Genomic DNA, 21164 nt, shown 5'->3' on the forward strand with positions numbered 1-21164 from the left:
AGTTAAATAAGAATGGAAAATGCAGGGAGAAGAGAAAAAGGATTACAGGGAACGGCCCCGCAGACTCTCGAGAATTACGTAAGAACGCCAGTGCAAATCTGTCGACTTGTCTTTCAATTGTTTTCGTATTGCTACAAACATAAGGTCTATAGCTGTCCCTAGGCGTACCTCACGATACGTCAGACGATCAGACGATGCTCGTGGAGAAAGGGGGTTTAAACCGTTCGGAAAGTGCCTTTAAATGAGCTTGACGACCAGTTATAAAGATCCAATCATTGCCAAGCTCGGCACGAGGGGATACAAATGTTTACAGACACAAAGATGGCAACAAGTAAAACGACAGAACGAACGAAAATCTTTTTTGCCTGGAATTGAATTCTTTATTTTAGTTGAAGGTATTATATGATTATCAGAGCTATAAGTATAACTTCCATTAGAAGGATTTTTTTATTTTTTTTTTATTTTTTTATATTATTATTTTGTTTTAATTTTTTAAAAGGAAATTGGGGAAGACTAATCAGCATGGCTAGGAGGATATTTTTTATAAGGAACATTGGGGAAAACTAACCAGCATGGCTAGGAGGATATTTTTTTAAAAGAAAAATGGGGAAGACTAACCAGCATGGCTAGGAGGATATTTTTTTTTGGAGGAAAATTGGGGAAGACTAACCAGCATGGCTAGGAGGATATTTTTTAGAAGGAAAATTGGGGAAGACTAACCAGCATGGTTAGGAGGATATTGTTTAGAAGGAAAAATGGGAAAGACTAACCAGCATGGCTAGGAGGATATTTTTTAGAAGGAAAATTGGGGAAGACTAACCAGCATGGCTAGGAGGATATTTTTTTAGAAGGAAAATTGGGGAAAACTAACCAGTATGGCTAGGAGAATATTGTTAAAAAACAAAGTTGGGAAGACTAACCAGCATGGCTCGGAGGGTACTTTTTAGAAGGAAAATTGGCACAGCTAGTAGCCTAGCATGAATACTAAAGGAAGTTTACGTTAGGCCGTACAAACGCAGCGTGGAAATTTCAAGGATTGTAAGGAACGGATCATTAAAACATACACCGGAAAGTGAAGTAGTTTATAGGTTAGTATAAGTAGTAAGGAATGCCGGCATGTAAAAGCTCTTACCAGTCTGTTTTGGTAAATTTGACAAGAAACCAGAAATTTGTCTAAAAAGCGAGACTCATCAGGTACAGTTCGCTAGACCTTGGGTAGGTTTCGTCTCGAGACTGTACGACCTACCCCGTAAGAACTTTTACGTGTTGATGTTATATCATAATTTAAATTTCAAGGAAGGGGGTATTTAATTGGGTTGTAAGAGTATAATTTTCATTAGAGATCAACTCACCTAAAACGATAAGACGTCCGCTCATTAAAGCCGAGGATATGGTGTTAAGAGGTCACGTTCAAAGGTACAAGTACATGTAGTAAAGGAATTGCGTTTCAACGTCAGAAGAATACGTGTTGTTCTTATGGTAGCTGGGAGCAAAGTGTGACGTGACGCCGGCGCGACGCACGGTTTTTTGAAAACGTATAAGATACACGCGTATCATACGCGCGCGTAATAATGAATCGTTGTGCGTATCAATGAAATGAGTGGCACAATATCAGTGCGGGGTCGACGTAAGTAAAAAACGCAGCTCAGAGATTGTTATAGGTTAAATACAAATTTTTTAGTTAAGCATCTCGTTCATAAAATTTATTTGATAATTTAATAATTTTTAAAATCTTATTTACGTGTAAGAAATAAGATGTTCACAAAATAAGATAACGTTCGTGAAAAGAAAGAAGAAAGAGTTAAATAAGAATGGAAAATGCAGGGAGAAGAGAAAAAGGATTACAGGGAACGGCCCCGCAGACTCTCGAGAATTACGTAAGAACGCCAGTGCAAATCTGTCGACTTGTCTTTCAATTGTTTTCGTATTGCTACAAACATAAGGTCTATAGCTGTCCCTAGGCGTACCTCACGATACGTCAGACGATCAGACGATGCTCGTGGAGAAAGGGGGTTTAAACCGTTCGGAAAGTGCCTTTAAATGAGCTTGACGACCAGTTATAAAGATCCAATCATTGCCAAGCTCGGCACGAGGGGATACAAATGTTTACAGACACAAAGATGGCAACAAGTAAAACGACAGAACGAACGAAAATCTTTTTTGCCTGGAATTGAATTCTTTATTTTAGTTGAAGGTATTATATGATTATCAGAGCTATAACTATAACTTCCATTAGAAGGATTTTTTTTTTTTTTTTTTTTTTTTTTATATTATTATTTTGTTTTAATTTTTTAAAAGGAAATTGGGGAAGACTAATCAGCATGGCTAGGAGGATATTTTTTATAAGGAACATTGGGGAAAACTAACCAGCATGGCTAGGAGGATATTTTTTAAAAAGAAAAATGGGGAAGACTAACCAGCATGGCTAGGAGGATATTTTTTTTAGAAGGAAAATTGGGGAAGACTAACCAGCATGGCTAGGAGGATATTTTTTAGAAGGAAAATTGGGGAAGACTAACCAGCATGGTTAGGAGGATATTGTTTAGAAGGAAAAATGGGAAAGACTAACCAGCATGGCTAGGAGGATATTTTTTAGAAGGAAAATTGGGGAAGACTAACCAGCATGGCTAGGAGGATATTTTTTTAGAAGGAAAATTGGGGAAAACTAACCAGTATGGCTAGGAGAATATTGTTAAAAAACAAAGTTGGGAAGACTAACCAGCATGGCTCGGAGGGTACTTTTTAGAAGGAAAATTGGCACAGCTAGTAGCCTAGCATGAATACTAAAGGAAGTTTACGTTAGGCCGTACAAACGCAGCGTGGAAATTTCAAGGATTGTAAGGAACGGATCATTAAAACATACACCGGAAAGTGAAGTAGTTTATAGGTTAGTATAAGTAGTAAGGAATGCCGGCATGTAAAAGCTCTTACCAGTCTGTTTTGGTAAATTTGACAAGAAACCAGAAATTTGTCTAAAAAGCGAGACTCATCAGGTACAGTTCGCTAGACCTTGGGTAGGTTTCGTCTCGAGACTGTACGACCTACCCCGTAAGAACTTTTACGTGTTGATGTTATATCATAAATTAAATTTCAAGGAAGGGGGTATTTAATTGGGTTGTAAGAGTATAATTTTCATTAGAGATCAACTCACCTAAAACGATAAGACGTCCGCTCATTAAAGCCGAGGATATGGTGTTAAGAGGTCACGTTCAAAGGTACAAGCTAGTACATGTAGTAAAGGAATTGCGTTTCAACGTCAGAAGAATACGTGTTGTTCTTATGGTAGCTGGGAGCAAAGTGTGACGTGACGCCGGCGCGACGCACGGTTTTTTGAAAACGTATAAGATACACGCGTATCATACGCGCGCGTAATAATGAATCGTTGTGCGTATCAATGAAATGAGTGGCACAATATCAGTGCGGGGTCGACGTAAGTAAAAAACGCAGCTCAGAGATTGTTATAGGTTAAATACAAATTTTTTAGTTAAGCATCTCGTTCATAAAATTTATTTGATAATTTAATAATTTTTAAAATCTTATTTACGTGTAAGAAATAAGTATGTGTGGTTTTGAAAAGAGTCAGAGGGTACTCAACATTTCAGACAGTATGCTCTGCCTGTCTTCAGGAGACTGAGGGATTCCAACGGTGATTGAACTATTGGTAATGTTGTCATACAGATTTCTAAAGATTCATTTTGTTTAAAAGAGACTCTGTTTTATTATGCAGTTGTACCATTCCAGTCTTCAAGCAGTGCGTATGATGTACGGAGAAGCCGGGGTGTTGACGTTCTTCAAGGGTCTACTACCGACCATGCTGCAGGTTTTCCCACACGCTGGCTTCCAGTTTGGATTCTATGCACTCTTCAAAAGAGTCTGGGAGGTTGTCATGGACCAGCCCGAGAAAACCTCTGGCATCCATGTACCAAGTGAGTGCTTTTCACTTTTGATGCCAGAGGGCGCTCTTTTTGCTAATCACTTTATTCAGATTTCGTAAATTTGAGGGTTATTTGGCATTAGAATTGAGTAAAAAAACTAGTCATCTACACTCTGCGTCTGGTTTAATTACCCCCAAAAAGACCCTTTTTGTGTGTGTACGTGTTCTTCATAACCCCCCGAGGACATAGACACACAAAGGGAGAAGAACAGATCCTTTCAGTCCTCGGGAGTTGGGTCTTTTGTTCAAAATGGTTCTCTGTAGTAGGTTTGTGTGCTTAGTCTATGGGAGAGTGTTATATTATAGGGACAAAGGGAAACACAAAGCATTGTCCTCGGGTGTATAGTAAACCAAGAGAAAAACAAGAAAATTGTATCCTATCGGTAATTAATCGTTCACAACTTGTTCTATACAGCGGCCTTGAAGTCCTTCACCTGCGGTGCCTTATCTGGCCTCTGTGCCAAAACAGCAGTCTACCCTCTAGACCTCGTCAAAAAACGCCTCCAAGTCCAGGGCTTCGAAGAGGCTCGGAAATCCTTTGGCAAAGTGCAGCGGTACAACAGCATGCTGCACTGTGTGGCGTGCACCGTGAAGGAAGAAGGCATAAGGGGCATGTACAAAGGACTCTGGCCGAGTACACTCAAAGCCATCGGAACTGTGGGCTTCACGTTTTGCTTTTACGAGAAGGCGTGCCACTTTCTAGAAAGACGATACTTGTAATTTCACTCTGATGTACAGTCTCTGCAGTGCCTGGTGCAATGTAGTTTTATCCTGAGGGATTCCTAGAGATTTTTTTTTTCTAATTGATTAATACATGCATGCATCGAAAGGAAACCAAATGAAGCGTCTTTTTTTTTGATAAACAGAAATACAGCTAATTGAGAAAGGTGATATTTTGTTATTTTAAGTTTGTAAATGTCAGAGCATCTGAAGATGCAGAAAACTTGAAATGCTACACAAGTACAGCTACTTCGTGTCGTCAGGAACAGTTGTCTCTCAAAAGCATTCATCTTAAGTTCATCACAAGTCCTCGCAAGTCAGTCACAAGTCAAATCACAAGTTTTTCAAACTGCGACAATGGCATGCCTATTGTTCATCCCTTTTTACTTGTGCCTGACCTTCTCGGTTGTTACCGAACTTGTAGTGGAATCTATACAAGTACCCATGGAATAAACTTATATTGAGAACAATTTTGTGTAAGTATCCATATTTATGGATTGTATTAAAACAGTCGGACGCAACACTTTGGTTTCATTAGGTGTATTTGTACCTGCTTCATATAATGTCTCTGTTACTTGTGACTAGACTTGTGATTTACTTTTGATCGGACTTGTGATGGACTTGTGAGAGCCCCATAGGTGTGGCTCAAATACTGGACTTTCTCCATGTTGGGAGCAACACAGTGGTGATAGAAAACGTGAGGAAAAATTGTTTTTGAGGAAATCGAGATCGGGACTGTTTTTTTCAGTTGATATTCACTACGGAAGATACATACCTGGGCCCAATTTCACGGCGCTGCTAAGCACAAACATTTGCTTAGCACAAAAAAGTCTGACTTATAAAAGCAGGTTACCTGCCAAAACTCCATGTGATTTTCATGCTAAGCAAACAACAGCTGAATACTAATCACGAGCAATGTACATCACATGGAGTTTTGGCTGGTAACCTGCCTTTATAAGCCAGACTTTTTTTGTGCTAAGCAAGTTTTTGTGCTTAGCAGCGCAGTGAAATTTGCCCCTGGTTAATTACCAGGAAAAATTGAATTCCGTTCCTGTACACGTCTAGTTAGCCTGTAATTTTCTGGTGAAATTTGCAGAAAGTCTGATTGCAGTCACTGATCTCTATATAAAGACTGGATAGCAGATATGCATACAACATTCACACAGTAGACTTTGCATATTGACCAATTCGCCCCCGGTCTCACGAAGATGGCCGCGTATAATACGAACGTTCTACGCGTAAATACGCGCGCGTTGTATCAACAGTTGACGCGCATTTTGGTCACGTACACATATTATGATGTTCTAAAAGGGACACATTTCCGTAGTGATTATTACTTCAAAACGCCGAAAAAGTTATATTTGCGGCATTTTAGTAACCACGACGTTAGAAAAATTGTAGTTAACCTTGGTCAGTGATGGTGGTCAAAATATAAGTCAAGTAACCGCGACGTTACAAAAGAAATCATGCTGTCTATAAAAACGACAACTTGTTCTTTGTAGATCACCAGCCGGTCTCACCAATATGGCGTCAAATTCGTACATTGTGCGGCTCTTTATTAGCTATCCAGTCTTTATATAGAGATCAGTGATTGCAGTATTTTTCTGGCAATCGTGGGTCATGTACTTTTGACCTTTTGATTTTCCTTGGTTTTAAAGTATCTCCCACAGTGAATATTAAGTGAAAGAAAAAACAACTATTCTTCACGTTGCTATCACCACTGTGTGGCTCACAATACGGAGAATGTCCGGTATTGAGCCACATTTAGGGGCTATACCTGTGATGGGGCCATCTCTTTGTCGTCCTTGCAGTGGGCACTTGTGCAATGTTCTTATATTAGAAAGATGGCAGTAGACGTTTTGGCTTGATGTGTAATGGGCTTGATCACCGACTCACTATGATTGTTGCTTTTTCTTCCCAAGAAGCACGTCATTTTATTACGAGACACCGACTGTCGGGGTTTGTTTACATTAAAAATAAAGACTGAACATTTTGGTAGCTTATGACGTGTGGCCATTGAACAATCCGAAGAAAGGATGTTTGAACTATTTTTTTTATAGAAACTGACAAGGATTTTGATGAAGGTAACCAGTTGATGGTTGCAATGACTTCCAATGAGCACGCTCACTACCAAAGCGAAGACATATTTCCATCCCTTTTTCGTTTAAATATTCTGAAATGAGACCATCTAAAGTGTATGGGAAGACTTTGTTTAAATTGTTAATGTAAACATTGTGCTAAAATGATGTAAAAAAACCCCTCAAAGTTTCAAAACACGCCAAATTATTACCACGTTAGAAGCACAGTGGTATTAGTGGGCTGTGACATTTTATGAGTTTTCTTTTTGCAATTATTTATTTCTTCATGAGGACATCTCAACCACAATGAGATTTACACAAGACTTGTCCCTGACAAAACTTAACTTTCATTTTCATATTTGAAATAAAAAAAGACTAGGCTTACCTAGTCGAGTTGAACCTGAATATCTCGGTACTCGTTGACTCAGTCAGTTCGTGACTCAGTTTGTAAGTGACTCAGTCTGTCAAAAGGACAGTAAGCTGACCCTTACGGTCCATCAAAAAGGCATGTACAGGTACATGTAAATTGGTTTTGACTTCCATTTCGGTTGTTACAAAATAATATTGGAAGCTGAGAGCATTGTTCCTTTTTTTTTTTGTTTTCTTTATGGGCTCTGTACACAATTACCCACTCGACGGTAAGAAAGGGATAGTTGGGGAACACCACTTGGGAGAGACATTCGAACGCATTGCCGAAGACGCGTAACGCTCACGCAAAGACGCTATGGGTTTTGGTGCACATTCAGAATAAAACTAGTCGTGCCTGGTTCGAGCTGTATGCGCACCGCAACCAGTACGCGCATGAAGTGTGTCCCGTCCAAGGGGCTCTCGAAAGTGGTGAAAAAGCGCCCTCTCTAGTGAGCGCACGGAGCCCATACAAAATCAGGCATGCAACTTTTCCTCGGATCCGCTGATTTCCTCGTTTTTTTACTTCACATGAATGCCATTACAAATTGAAAAACACTTTACAATGTCTTCTGTAGTTTGGAATTTCCTCATTTTTTTTCTAAATTCCCAGTTGTAAGCCTGAAAAATAGGGAATGCAAAGTTCTTGTTGAGTTAGGAAAGCTATACGACAAACTGTTCTTAGTGGGTCAGCGTGCTTGCCTGCTCACTAAAAGCCTATCCTGTTTGTGCGCGGAGCCCATACAAAAATAGGGAATGCAAAGTTCTCGTTCAGTTTGGAATGCTACACAACAAACTGTTCTTTGTGGGTCAGCGTGCTGCCCTGCTCACTAAAAGCCTATCCTGTTTGTCCGCGGAGCCCATACAAAAATAGGGAATGCAAAGTTCTCGTTCAGTTTGGAATGCTACACGACAAACTGTTCTTTGTGGGTCAGCGTGCTGCCCTGCTCACTAAAAGCCTATCCTGTTTGTGCGCGGAGCCCATACAAAAATAGGGAATGCAAAGTTCTCGTTCAGTTTGGAATGCTACACAACAAACTGTTCTTTGTGGGTCAGCGTGCTGCCCTGCTCACTAAAAGCCTATCCTGTTTGTCCGCGGAGCCCATACAAAAATAGGGAATGCAAAGTTCTCGTTCAGTTTGGAATGCTACACGACAAACTGTTCTTTGTGGGTCAGCGTGCTGCCCTGCTCACTAAAAGCCTATCCTGTTTGTGCGCGGAGCCCATACAAAAATAGGGAATGCAAAGTTCTTGTTCAGTTTGGAATGCTACACGACAAACTGTTCTTTGTGGGTCAGCATGCTGCCCTGCTCACTAAAAGCCTATCCTATTTGTGCGCGGAGCCCATACAAAAATAGGGAATGCAAAGTTCTCGTTCAGTTTGGAATGCTACACGACAAACTGTTCTTTGTGGGTCAGCGTGCTGCCCTGCTCACTAAATGCCTATCCTGTTTGTGCGCGGAGCCCATACAAAAATAGGGAATGCAAAGTTCTCGTTCAGTTTGGAATGCTACACAGCAAACTGTTCTTAGTGGGTCAGCGTGCTGCCCTGCTTACTAAAAGCATATCCTGATGTTCAAAACACCAAGTTCTGAGATCGTTTCTGAAATACTACACAAGATGTTTCCCATGAAATATTGTAAAACATTCTTTATTCGTACTATACATGATACAAGTACATCTGGAGTCAGTACAAATTTACACATCAATAAAGAGGAAATAAGAGGAAATCAGTTCAACAGACGTTTATATGTTAATAATGGCTGGTGGTTTTGGCTTAAAGCTTGAGTAGACCATTTGCAATTTGTGTATTTATTTCGTTTGAACCAACAAAAGTGCTCAAAATCTTAAGACGAATGCTTAAAGGTATAGTCCACATTTGTAATTTGTGCATTTTGTTCGTTTGAAGCAACAAACATGCTAAAAATCTAAAGACGGGTGCTGAACAACTAACCTGATGAAGTTTCAGCTCAGCTTCAGCTGTTTATTTCTAGAAAAACAACATTCTATGATCCAGATTTCAAATCAAAAGTTGCTGAATCATGTTTTGAATTGGGCCTGAATTCAGCATCCGAGACACGTGCTCACTGAGCCGACTGCAGCTACGCGATGTCGCGCACTGATCCGATGAATTAAAGCAATCGCGCGTGCGTGTGCGTCGTGTCAACGCTTGCGCGCGCTTCGCCGAATAAAAAAAACGAACTACTAACGGAACCTTCCAACAGTGCGTCTTTAAACACACCGTTGGAAAGGCATTCTTTCATTGATTTCTTCAAATTGACAGCATGCCAGAAAGAATAATTTTACAGGGAGTTTAGTCCCCTTACTATCTTTCAACCAAGTATGTTTTTCAACACTAATTACGTCAGTTACTTTTTGGATAGCTGCAAATGATGGACTGAGCTTTAACGACTATCTCCGAGTTCTGAGAAAATATTCTAGGATCTCAAATTGCGCCCGAAATCAGCATCCGAAACACGTTCTCATTCAGCCGATTGCAGCCACACGATGTCACGCACTGAACAGACGAATAATAGCAACCGTACATGTGTGTGCTTCGTGTCAACGCTTCTAGCACCCATCCAAGGATTTGCACAACTACTACCGGAAATTTCCAAAAATGTGTCACTTGAAACATTTTTGGAAATGACCTTCTGTTATTGTTTTCTTCAGTTTGGAATCATTTTGCAGGGACTTTAGTGTCATTATTATCTTTAAAAGCAACTAAGCTTTTTAACAATAATTTGGTCAGTTACTTTTTGGATAGCTGCAAATGGTCCATTCTACCTTTAATGACTTAATTCCAGATTACTGAGTTCCAAAACAAGTGTTCTTAATAAACATTAAATCTTGCTCTTCGAATAGAGTTACGACAAGTTTACGAAAAAATAATTCTTTTTGGACACAAACATGAAGTAATGGTCAGAATATTACACCAGCACAAAAAATAATACTATTCAAACATGTACATAGTATATAAATATCTGATGGCGAGTATGAAGAATACTTATGTCTACGTAGAGATACCCTGTATGTGCATATGTAGTGCAGAATATCTGCACTATTTCTTTCTCATATATATCTACATCTGCCAGTTGCAATGTAAACTTTAATCAGAAACATAATAACAGATTCATCAAGGAAAAGCCGACAGAGCTCTATATCTTTTCACAGAGAATACAAACTTTTCACAGAGAATATATACATGACACCTGATTTTGTTATATCACAGAATTATGTGCGACAGATAGTGCTGAATGACAGAAATTTACATACATACATAATAATTTATACTCTCCATTATAAATATCACTGACACAACTTTATTTGAGCATTGCAAGTAACTATAGTGTACATGTACATCTATAAAGACAGAAATATTACTACGGTCCTGTACATGGATTGTCAGATACAAATTAAGTATACATGTACTTCACATTTGCGGTGGTCTGATCACTCATAAGTATTTTTTGCCATGTGCTTATTTATAATTTTAAAACCCATTAATCATTAATTCTGTGTAGATTGCAGCAAATTGTCCAACACTGAACAAACAAAAATGAATGCCATTCGTCAATATGACAATATTTTTTTGAATAATTAAGACCTGAGAAGGATATATACATGAGAAGATTAATACTTGAATACCCGTGGTGGCAAGTTATGGATTGACAATTCCCGGCCCCCTGAAAAATTTGAGAGTCTAAGAATTTAGACTCCAAGTCCCTCATTCCTCCCAATGAAAATTGATGCCCGTCATGTTGTAAAACTGTTCATTATACGGTCGATAGAACTCGGCCAGACAGGCCCGGACACGAGGATCCACAGGATTATGAGGGCGGCCTTTGGTTTTGCCAAGACATCTCACCTCCCCATTCTCGTCCGTTCTAAGGCAGGGAAAGCCCTTCGTCTCGTTGAAGACAAACGACTTCTCTGTCAGCGTCCTGCTAATGTGCAGGAAGTCTTGCACTTTGCCCATCTCCGCGCCGGGATTGGCCACAAGGTTTTTCCCACTGACAAACAAGAACTGGTCGAGAGGGAAATACTTCAGCCATCTCGTCAGATGCAGTGAGTACAGCCCGATGCCTATTGCGCTCCAACTCTCGTCCACGCTGCATTTTCTCGGGTCGAGCATGGCTTTCTCCTCAAAGGGCGTGGTCTTACCCTTTTCGAGGGACTGGGCGTGGTCGGAGATGGCCCGTGCCACAGGTTCACGCACAACCAGTAGAAATTTTACGTCTTGTGACATGCGATAGATGAGCTTTGGGACTTGCGGCGTCACAAAGTAGCTGGGCGTTTTCTCCACGGTCAGTTGATTTTCATACGAGTAGGGCATCGCCCTCCTGAAAAATAGCATCAGTAATTCTAAGGTAGTTTTGCTAGTAAGTAAAAAACCCTGCTAAGCATTTTCATGTGCTGATGTAAAATATATCACGAAGCAGTCATAGGCAATGTTAAACCAGTCATGTTTCAGTTAACCTGCTGTTTTTTAAAATTATTATCCTTTGTCCTTAACGGCTCTGTCAAACTGATCCCTGCATTAGGTTTGTTATTTTCAAGAGTACCGCATTTTTGTCAACAATTCGGTGTGAATTCCACTATTCGGTGTGGATTTTAAAACCTGATATTCGAAACCAACCTTAAAGCTATAGTCCATCATTTGCCGCTATTCGAAAAGTAACTGGCGTAATTATTGTTGAAAAACATACTTGGTTGAAAGATTTTGATTTAGATTTTGAGCACTTTTGTTGCTTCAAACGAACAAAATGCACAAATTACAAATGATGGACTTTATCTTTAAGCCGCCTGTTTTTTGTGTGTGACAATAGCTAATAGAAATATAAAGAAAACAATGGGAACATCCGTCAGCATTCAACTGCTCCATGGTCTCTGATTGTAACAACATTCACTCGTTAGCGGTCCTCTTGTTTCATGAATAGCCTGCCCATTCAACTGATCTGAGAGATCTCATCCATTTTCTGGAGTGTTTTTGGAAAGGCCCAGTGCTCATTGAATCCTGCAAACTATAACCAATCAACACGGAGGGCATTGCATGCAGCACCTCACTCGTCACTTTTTTGGGAGCTTACCGAGAAATCAGATAACCGTTACTCGGTTTGAAAAAAAAAATTAGGACAACCGGATTTTGAAATCTCTGATTTTCCCCACCACTCCTTATGATGATGTGTGTGAAAACTTGTGATGACTTTTATTTAGAACTCTGGCTTACCTGTACCACTCTAAGCCCCTTTCATAGAAACGATCGAAGAAATGCACCTCCTTCCCGCTAACAGTTACTTGGGGGTGCGCTTTAAGGAAATTCAGCAGTGCTCGCGTTCCTCCCTTCTTGATTCCAATAATGATGACCTTCGGAAGCCGTCGTTTCCATTTACCTTGCGGTTTGAAGGCTGCCCTCTCTGGCACCAAGTCCAAATCATCGTCCGCCTCTTCGTAAACACTTGACCACGAGGACAAAGAGGAAAGATCATCTTGATTTGTCGGTGAAGGGTTTTGAGGTTGAAGGAGTTGATGAAAGAGCACTGTCTGTTTCACAGCAGCAACGGCCTCAGATTGTGTGGCATTCACTGAAGGTTCTGGCATTCTTGTGTTTGCTTTGATCTTGGCGAAGATTGGCGTTTTGTGGAACGACGGACTGTTCGATGTCTTCAGTTTCGGAGGTGCTTCTGTTCTGCTTTTGCAGCAGTTGAGTGAATACATGTAGGTTGATAGGATAGCCACGCAACATACCGCTACCAGTATGCCGACTCTCTTCTTGCTCAGGGAACAACAAGCTTGTCCCGGGCCAGGTGGGATCTTATCCACCGTCATGATCTTGAACCTGTACTCATGCAATGGGTAAAATGCAAAAATAGAAAAATGAAATCTCTTTTACACAGTTTGCAGTTACAAAGTGTGCTCTAAAAACACGTTTTCCCGAAACTGTCTTCCCATTTTACCAGAACTTTCTGGATTTGTCTTAGCTGAAATCACAAAGTGAGGTGAACATTGATACTGTGTTAACTGGCAGATAACTGACGTACTAGTACGGTATTTATTCCAAGATTTTCAATAGGCCCCGACTTCACAGGTCTAGCCCCGACTAAGTTTAAGTCTTAATGTACTAGCATAGAGCTCTATAGCCCCATCAATGTGGCCAATTTACTGGACTACCTTCTTAAATAAAGGCCACACTTGGAACATGTACAAAAACATGTACATGCAGAACTTTGTCAAGTTTTGATTTTCACATTTAGGCTTAGTTTGTAGTTTATTTTTGCTTTAGAAGCATACTCACCCTCTTTATAGGCTAATCAGAAAGTACTGCCTTTTTCAGATGTCTATTTTTCGTGAAATTTCCAGATTCGTTTGCACACGTTCGCGTATCAAAATTTCAACCTGAAATTTCACAAAAAATAGACATCTGAAAAAGGCAGCACTTTCTGATTAGCAGAGTTGTAATGACTCGAGTCAATGACTCGACTCGAGTCCGACTCGAGTCACATTTTTTGGCGACTCGACTCGACTCGAGTCCCGACGGGTAAATGACTCGACTCGACTCGAGTCACTGCGAGCAAATGACTCGACTCGACTCGAGTCCCTCATCAGAATGACTCGACTCGACTCGAGGAAGGCTAATAAGACTCGAGTCCCAAAATAAAAGCAAAACTTAATTGCGAAAAATATTTGCAATGACTTACGCTGCGCCGTTCGCGTTGCCAGTTTTTGTTCACGTCACGTTAATGTTCGCGAATAATGTACGTTTATATACAGCGGCAGTCTGTTTCCTTCCTCCATAATGAAACAACAAACATACACCGTGTCGCGGACTCCCACCTTGTGGTTCTATAGCATGTAATGCTAAACCCGGAACCAGACTTAAAACGCATTTCTCAATCCGTGGTTTCATCATTGGTTTCGGGCGATTTTGAAGTTCTTGGTGGAACGCTGGCTAAATTCATGTCCCGATTTCACAAAAAAAAAATGGATACGGACGGGCCCACCTTTAAATAATCAGAAACAGTTTTGTATAATGCAATTAGGTTTTAACATTGTCAGCGATCAGCGAACAACAAAATCTAGACCCGAAGCCAAACCAGTTATAAGACCGAAGTTTCACATCTTCTTATCTGTGACGTGAGCTAGCAATGGAAACTGTTGGTTGGGTACCATACAGCATACTTTATGTCTTTGGATTTCCGTAATAGACTGGTGCCTCGTATTCTTTCTCTCTTGTGTTTGTTGCTTTTTATTGTAATTTAGTGTTCAAATATTTGTGACTCGAATTGACTCGAACTAAATACTTGACTCGACTCGACTCGACTCGACCACACTCTGTGACTCGACTCGACTCGACTCGACCTTGTTGACCTAATGACTCGACTCGACTCGAGTCACTTCTTTAAAATGACTCGACTCGACTCGAGTCACAAAAATCAGTGACTCGTTACAACTCTGCTGATTAGCCTATAAAGAGGGTGAGTAAAGCAAAAATTAACTACAAATGCAAACTAAGCCTAAATGTGAAAATCAAAATTTGACAAAGTTCTACATGTTTTTGTACATGTTCCAAGTGTGGCCTTTATTTGCGGAGGTAGTCCAGTAAATTGGCCACATTTATAGGGCTATAAAAGAGCTCTATGTACTTTACCATGGAGCTACATGTATAAACACTCCATGCTAGGTAGGATGGGTTGCCCTATTATCGCGGTACTTATCACGTTTCTCGTTCAGAATACAGATTGCCCACTAACCTTCCCGAATTGTCCTGTCTTTTGTGTTGTATAACTCTTCCTTTTCAAATTGATATAAAAAAAATCCGACGGTGGTGTGGTTTATTTCGTGTACTATGCCTGTGAAAATAGACATGCTCGAAGTGTGCGAACGGAGGTGGACTCCCTATTATCGCGGTATGCGGGAAGTGGTTTTTATAATGATCTCAACTTTTTTATTCATAGTTAATGTTTGACCAAAACATCCCCTGAATAAAGTCAGATATTTTCCCTGTAACGTTCAAGTTGATTAAAGACTACATGTATATGTCTGCAGGATGATTTCTTAAGACCCTGCCCTTCCCCGAAAGGAGAACACAAATCACTGAGGCAAGTCTTCTGATTGCCGATTGGGGGGGCCATTCACTTTCCACGGTGTGCCATTTTATTTTTGTTAATGCGCTGTGCTTATTTTGATCCCGTAAATGATTTTACGATTTCGCGGTGCAACTATCTAAAAATAAGAGACATAATAATAGTGGAAAGAATTCTGATCTTTGGGATAATAAAAGCGGGGGTGGGGGGGGGGGGGGACGTAAGAATGAAGAATGTGAAGAATGAGAATGAATACTGCAACATCCCATAGTGCTAATGCTATTTCCCATTTAAATTGCCACCAATTTATTGTTCACACCCCACCATTACGTCGCAGAGCTGGAGTCTATCTAGTCAAAAGAGCAATTTTGGCAGCTTCTGGACATCGTTTGCATGCATATGATACATACAGGGACTTGTAACTTGTCTAGCCTAAACAAAGCACTTTCCAGACTAGTTCCCAGTCCTCCGTTATTACAAAACTTCCAGTAGTGGGCAGAAAAAAGCAATTATAACAGGTTCAATTTGATTCAAATTATCGTAGTTATACGAGTACAGAAGCATAGAACATTTTCTTTCCTCTTTATAAATACATTTCATTTAACATAATTATGTCGTGCAATGTTTGTTAAGATTGCGCAAAATTCATAAATTGTGCACGTGATTTTCCCACGCAATCTTAAGAATGAGCGCTCATTCTTAAGAACACGTGCTAATTCTTAAGAATGCGCGCTCATTCTTAAGAATGCGCGCGCATTCTTAAGAATGCGCGCGCATTCTTAAGATTGCGTGATTTTCAAGAATAGGCACAACAGAGCCTCATACTTGTCATAGTTCTAGGAGTACACAAACCGCTGAACTGCCACAGACTGTAGCTGGAGTTACCCAGCCCTGAGTTTTATCATTGGGTTGTCATCTAGGGCTGGAGCGCATTTTTCTCAAAACTTGTAGTATTTGCAAAAAAAATTTGGAAAATGTTCAATTTTGTCCCCGTTACACACTAATTGCAACTGCAACTCACCCCAAACTTGCCTGGAATAACCATTACACAGGTCCTTGAAGTAAAAAACGATCCACGATGAAGATTCAGCCTACAATTGCAGTGAAAACAGGAGGAATAACCGCTAACTTGACAACCTTGCTGGATTGGCCAGGACCGCTATTGGTTTGTGCACAAAAAAAATTGTGTACAATGAATGGCGGTCGATTAACAGGCACAGAGAGCGATCGCTGTCAACTACTCGTTTTGCCGGCTGCGCTGGCTGTTGGCGCATGACGTCACGCGGAAGCGTAACACCCGATGACTGTTTCATGCACTATTGGTTGCGGTTCCAGTACCAAAGCTGTGATGCGAGTGGTAAACCTTATACTACTACATGAAACAGTCATCGGGTGTTACGCTTCCGCGTGACGTCATGCGCCAACAGCCAGCGCAGCCGGCAAAAACGAGTAGTTGACAGCGATCGCTCTCTGTGCCTGTTAATCGACCGCCATTCATTGTACACAATTTTTTTTGTGCACAAACCAATAGCGGTCCTGGCCAATCCAGCAAGGTTGTCAAGTTAGCGGTTATTCCTCCTGTTTTCACTGCAATTGTAGGCTGAATCTTCATCGTGGATCGTTTTTTACTTCAAGGACCTGTGTAATGGTTATTCCAGGCAAGTTTGGGGTGAGTTGCAGTTGCAATTAGTGTGTAACGGGGACAAAATTGAACATTTTCCAATTTTTTTTTGCAAATACTAGTACAAGTTTTGAGAAAAATGCGCTCCAGCCCTAGATGACAACCCAATGATAAAACTCAGGGCTGGGTAACTCCAGCTACACAGACTGCATGAATGATGAAGTGGCCGTTAGTGGCGTCAGGTTGCAACAGATCATCCAAGCTTAAAGGCGATAATTAGGGTTAAAGTAAGTTATGACGGTTCCTTACTTACTATTCCATATGGTGCCTTCGATCGACTACATTACCCGCAGAATTTTCATCTTTTACGCGTCCTAGTTTAGTTCTCCACTCCCGATGTTGTTGGATGAGAATCAATTATTGTATAAAGCCCTCTAGAGGTAATGAAGGTTTATCGCAAATAGCTTTTTACCGACTGAGGGCGCTCTCTTGCAAAGCATCATGGGATGCAGAACGGAGCATTGCAAATTTGCAGTCCCGGATGTTGAAGCGCGCAAAGCGCGCAATTCAATCGAAAATCCATCATGGCTACAATCGGACACGACAAATTTCTTTCCTTAACAGTTGACGAATTGCAGAAATATTTAAGAGAGAGAGGAGTTCCTGTTGGCGACGAAAAACGCGCAGAACTAGCGGAGCGAGCTTTCTGGGCTGACAAGCTTGGATTGCCCGTGAAATCCACCGACAAAGTCGCCGAGCAAGAAATCGAAGCATCGAAGAGCGCGAAGCTGATTCTCGATGGTGGCATGGTCCGACTTCCGCGGCCGGAGACGGGAAGTTGACAGAGGGTTGGGAAGATGGCCCAGCAAGCCTCCCAGAAACTTGTAGAGATCACCTGGATAGCTACATCAAAGCTGGTAATTTTTTTTTGAGTAAATTATACAACAAAAAGACACAAGAAAAAAATTAAATGAATGGAAAAAAAACTCAAGGCCGCTGTCGGCGCTGGTCTGCACATGATGCAAAATTGCAAGCCACTCACTAGAAACTAGTCATTTAACTCTTGATTCTGCAGTGACAAAATAATGACAGAATTTGGCCTATTACTTATGTTTAATTCCTTAATCCAGGCTTAGTATGCAACCTGTTCGGGTACATGACCCAGGTTGTTTTTTTTTAATTTTTGTTTAGACATAATTTTGATAGTGATGATAGAGAAGGCAAGGAAAGCACTGGCAGGGATTTTTTTTTAATTTAGGCTACAGTCTCTTCTATGAATTACCACTTACATTGCTCAATAAGCCTTATTCACATTCTGCCACCATCTTGGAAATGGCGCCCATGCATGCAAGTACATATGAAGTGATGAAGGCGAAGTAGTGGTCAACGTCGCTCTGCAAAGTGGACATTCAGCAAAGTGACCGACACCCATTTGATATGAGTTAATTTGAGGCATGACATTTCCATAATTCCATTTATTGAAGTAATAGTAATTTTTAATATTTACTTCAGGTAACCGACGAATTGGACTGATAAAGACAGAAGGGAGGCGAACTCTTGCACCGTTCGACACCGTTACCCGATTTTGGGCCGTCATACAAATACAACGTACAAAAGACATATTCTTAAAATCTCAAGTCTCGATAATTATTGAAGCCCCAAAACTCCAAAGTTTCTTTGCAGGGGCGGCGGAACGCGCCCACCCCCAGATATTTACCCAAGCTAGTGCGCGCCCGGTGTGGAAGGTAATTCTGTCCCCCGGTAAAAGTGTCCGGGGGGACAGAATTACCTAGGTATAAGTGTCCTCCCTGGCCCGTTTATTCTGTCCCCCTCCAGGTAATTCTGTCCCCTCCAGGTAATTCTGTCCCCCAGGTTTTTTTGTCCCCCTCTTTTGAAACCCGGAAGGTTATTGTTTTGATAAATTCACTCTACAAGGTATACATTTTGGACTTTTAGTCTGCCCTTCATGAATATAAAAAAATAATTAATTAAGTCTATTAGTATTAGATGATACGTGAACACAGTGTCTCGATTCGGAGGAGCTATAAAACACATGGAGTCTTAAAACACATGGGTCAACACAGCGGCGATGCATGGCGATGGCCCTCGTCTCATTGATAGTATAATACAATACAACGTCTCCTTGGATTGGTCTGTGTTCCCATCATAGCGCGTAACGAAATTTCCTATTGGACGAATTTCCATTGTAAAGGGAGACGCTTATGTACACATGTTATAATCACTGCCTCAAATCTTGCAGCATGTACTGGCGCGTGCGCTGCTGCTCTCAGTACATACTGCATGAGGACACATTTACCAGGGGGACATTTTTACCTGGAGGGGGACAAATTTACCTAGGTAAAAGTGTCCCCCGGACACATTTACCGGGTCACGAGCCGGTAAATGTGTCTGGGGGACACATTTACCAGGGGGGACAGAATTATCTGTCACACCTGTGCCGGCCCCAGGCTAGTACATGTACAGTGCGCGACCGTGACACAAACTTGTGCACAAGTCTATCGGAATGTTTCCCTAAAAAGGTACCAGTTCCCGTAGTTATTATGACTTTGCTTAAGGGTGCAATTGCACAAAATTAGTTTTGAATCATTTATGACCTTCCAGCCGCTCAGTATAGGCCTATGCAATTATAATTCACTCTCATGTGACTATGGGCCTAGACTTTTATAGCCGATGCTAACAATTATTACCGAGTCGAGTGCATTCATGGGTGGCGTTTTGAGGTTTGACGAAAATAAAAAAATCCTGAAATTTCCTGACGTAGGAAAATGATAACATAATCTATAGGGGTGGACGTGGCCTGGTGGGGCCGGGCCCCTCTTGGCGAACTTACCCCCCCCCCCCACGGCAAAAGCCATACAGGTATTTTTGTATTGTTTATGGTAGTGGTCTTCCCTAGTTTGTAATATGCCCCCCTCCCATGCGCTGTGGTGCGATCTGAGGCTATTTCTTTACCACTTTATTTCTTTCCGAGACCACTATAACCAAATCTTTTGGAAGAAAACTGACCTTTTTTTGCTGCAAGCAAATATTTTTTTGGCATCTCGGTAAAGTCAGTCTGTCATTGACCGTAATACGCATGCGTGAAACATATCACGTAAACTAATGAATACGTCACCTGATTCGGAATATTGAGACATGTTAGTACATGTATATAATTATATTCTATTTTTTATGTTTGTTGCCTATAAGCACGCTGAGCGCATAAAACATAATTTTCTTCCCTAAATTGGGTTTAATCAAGTCCTGATGATTGATAAAATATATTGCCCCTTCTTCTTCTCATTCATGGCTCTGGAGGTTTAAAAAAAAAAGGAACTTCAGTCCAAATACCCTTCCGTTATCAAGAGATGCATGCGCATTATGGTTATAATAATATAATTCCCCGAGTAGTACAACATGTTCCTCAGAAACACAAAGGTGCTCACATGATAATGACGAGAAAAATGTAGGTACCCAAAGAAAATAATGATACGTCTTTCAGATATTTATTCACAATGTCATTATCGAGTCTTTCTTAACATGAAAATGAAACAAAAGCAGTTAAATGCGGTTATATGCCTTTTAATTAAAAAATTATGACCTGAATAGGCCTAATATTTCACCTTTTGTGGCGCACTCGAAAGCGCGATATATTCTATTGGAGTCAACAAGGGTGGATCGGGGGGGGGGGGGGCAACGGGGGCTATGCCCCCCTCCAACCCAACCCCCCCCCCCCAAAAAAAAAAACCCGTCAATTTTTGTCTGGTGGCGTCGCAATAATAATAATAGAGGCAGGCACTGCGTACACCACCATCTTTTCCTCCAAAAGAAAAATTAGTTTAAGTGGTCAGAAATAGTCTCAGATCGCACCACAGAGCATCTAGAATCTAATAAAATTCCGGGGCCTTTAAGTGGACCCCGAACCCCACGCCCTAATTTTTGGGACCCACTTTTTTGTCTTCTGGATCCGCCCTTTGGAATCAAGCGCAGGTACATTGATTGCTGTTCTGAAAATCGAATAGTTTTTGTTTTTTTAATGAAGGAGATTGCTTTACAATATCTTGAAAGTGCGATGTTACATGAAATTTCACAGGACAGGGAAACATTGGCACTCAATGGTAGATGTGGAACTACAGCACTGAACTGACACTTTCTGTACAAAATAAGTGCATTCGTTTTGCTTGATTTGCTTAAACTTTAAAGTTACTTGTAATTTTAATATAGGTTTTTTCCGGCTAGTTCAAAACATTAATCATACCGTTTTGATAATTGCACTTCCAATGTTTAATTTCGTCTTTTGTTAGGCAATTTCAAATTCAGTT

The 21164-nt window shown here is 40.8% G+C and overlaps 2 protein-coding genes and 1 pseudogene across 2 annotated transcripts; 2 read left to right on the forward strand and 1 right to left on the reverse strand.

Annotated features, from left to right (window-relative positions):
• The first annotated feature begins 3695 nt into the window (after nucleotides 1–3695).
• On the forward strand, nucleotides 3696–5175 carry LOC119737487 (mitochondrial thiamine pyrophosphate carrier-like). Its single transcript, XM_038211884.1, has 2 exons — nucleotides 3696–3926; nucleotides 4350–5175. Exons 1-2 carry the CDS (start codon nucleotides 3722–3724, stop codon nucleotides 4652–4654), a joined length of 510 nt encoding a protein of 169 aa, XP_038067812.1. The 5' UTR covers nucleotides 3696–3721; the 3' UTR covers nucleotides 4655–5175.
• A 4726-nt stretch (nucleotides 5176–9901) lies between these two features.
• LOC119737486 (heparan sulfate glucosamine 3-O-sulfotransferase 6-like) lies at nucleotides 9902–17256 on the reverse strand. Its single transcript, XM_038211883.1, has 3 exons — nucleotides 17156–17256; nucleotides 12368–12976; nucleotides 9902–11480 (listed from the first exon to the last, which is right to left on the reverse strand). The coding sequence occupies exons 2-3, from the start codon at nucleotides 12964–12966 to the stop codon at nucleotides 10865–10867; spliced, it is 1215 nt and encodes a 404-aa protein (XP_038067811.1). The 5' UTR covers nucleotides 12967–12976; nucleotides 17156–17256; the 3' UTR covers nucleotides 9902–10864.
• A 116-nt stretch (nucleotides 17257–17372) lies between these two features.
• LOC119736786 lies at nucleotides 17373–20060 on the forward strand (annotated as a pseudogene).
• Nucleotides 20061–21164: the final 1104 nt, after the last annotated feature.

Source organism: Patiria miniata, unplaced genomic scaffold (assembly GCF_015706575.1).
Source record: "Patiria miniata isolate m_02_andy unplaced genomic scaffold, ASM1570657v1 HiC_scaffold_3, whole genome shotgun sequence".
Classification (NCBI taxonomy): Eukaryota; Metazoa; Echinodermata; class Asteroidea; order Valvatida; family Asterinidae; genus Patiria; species Patiria miniata.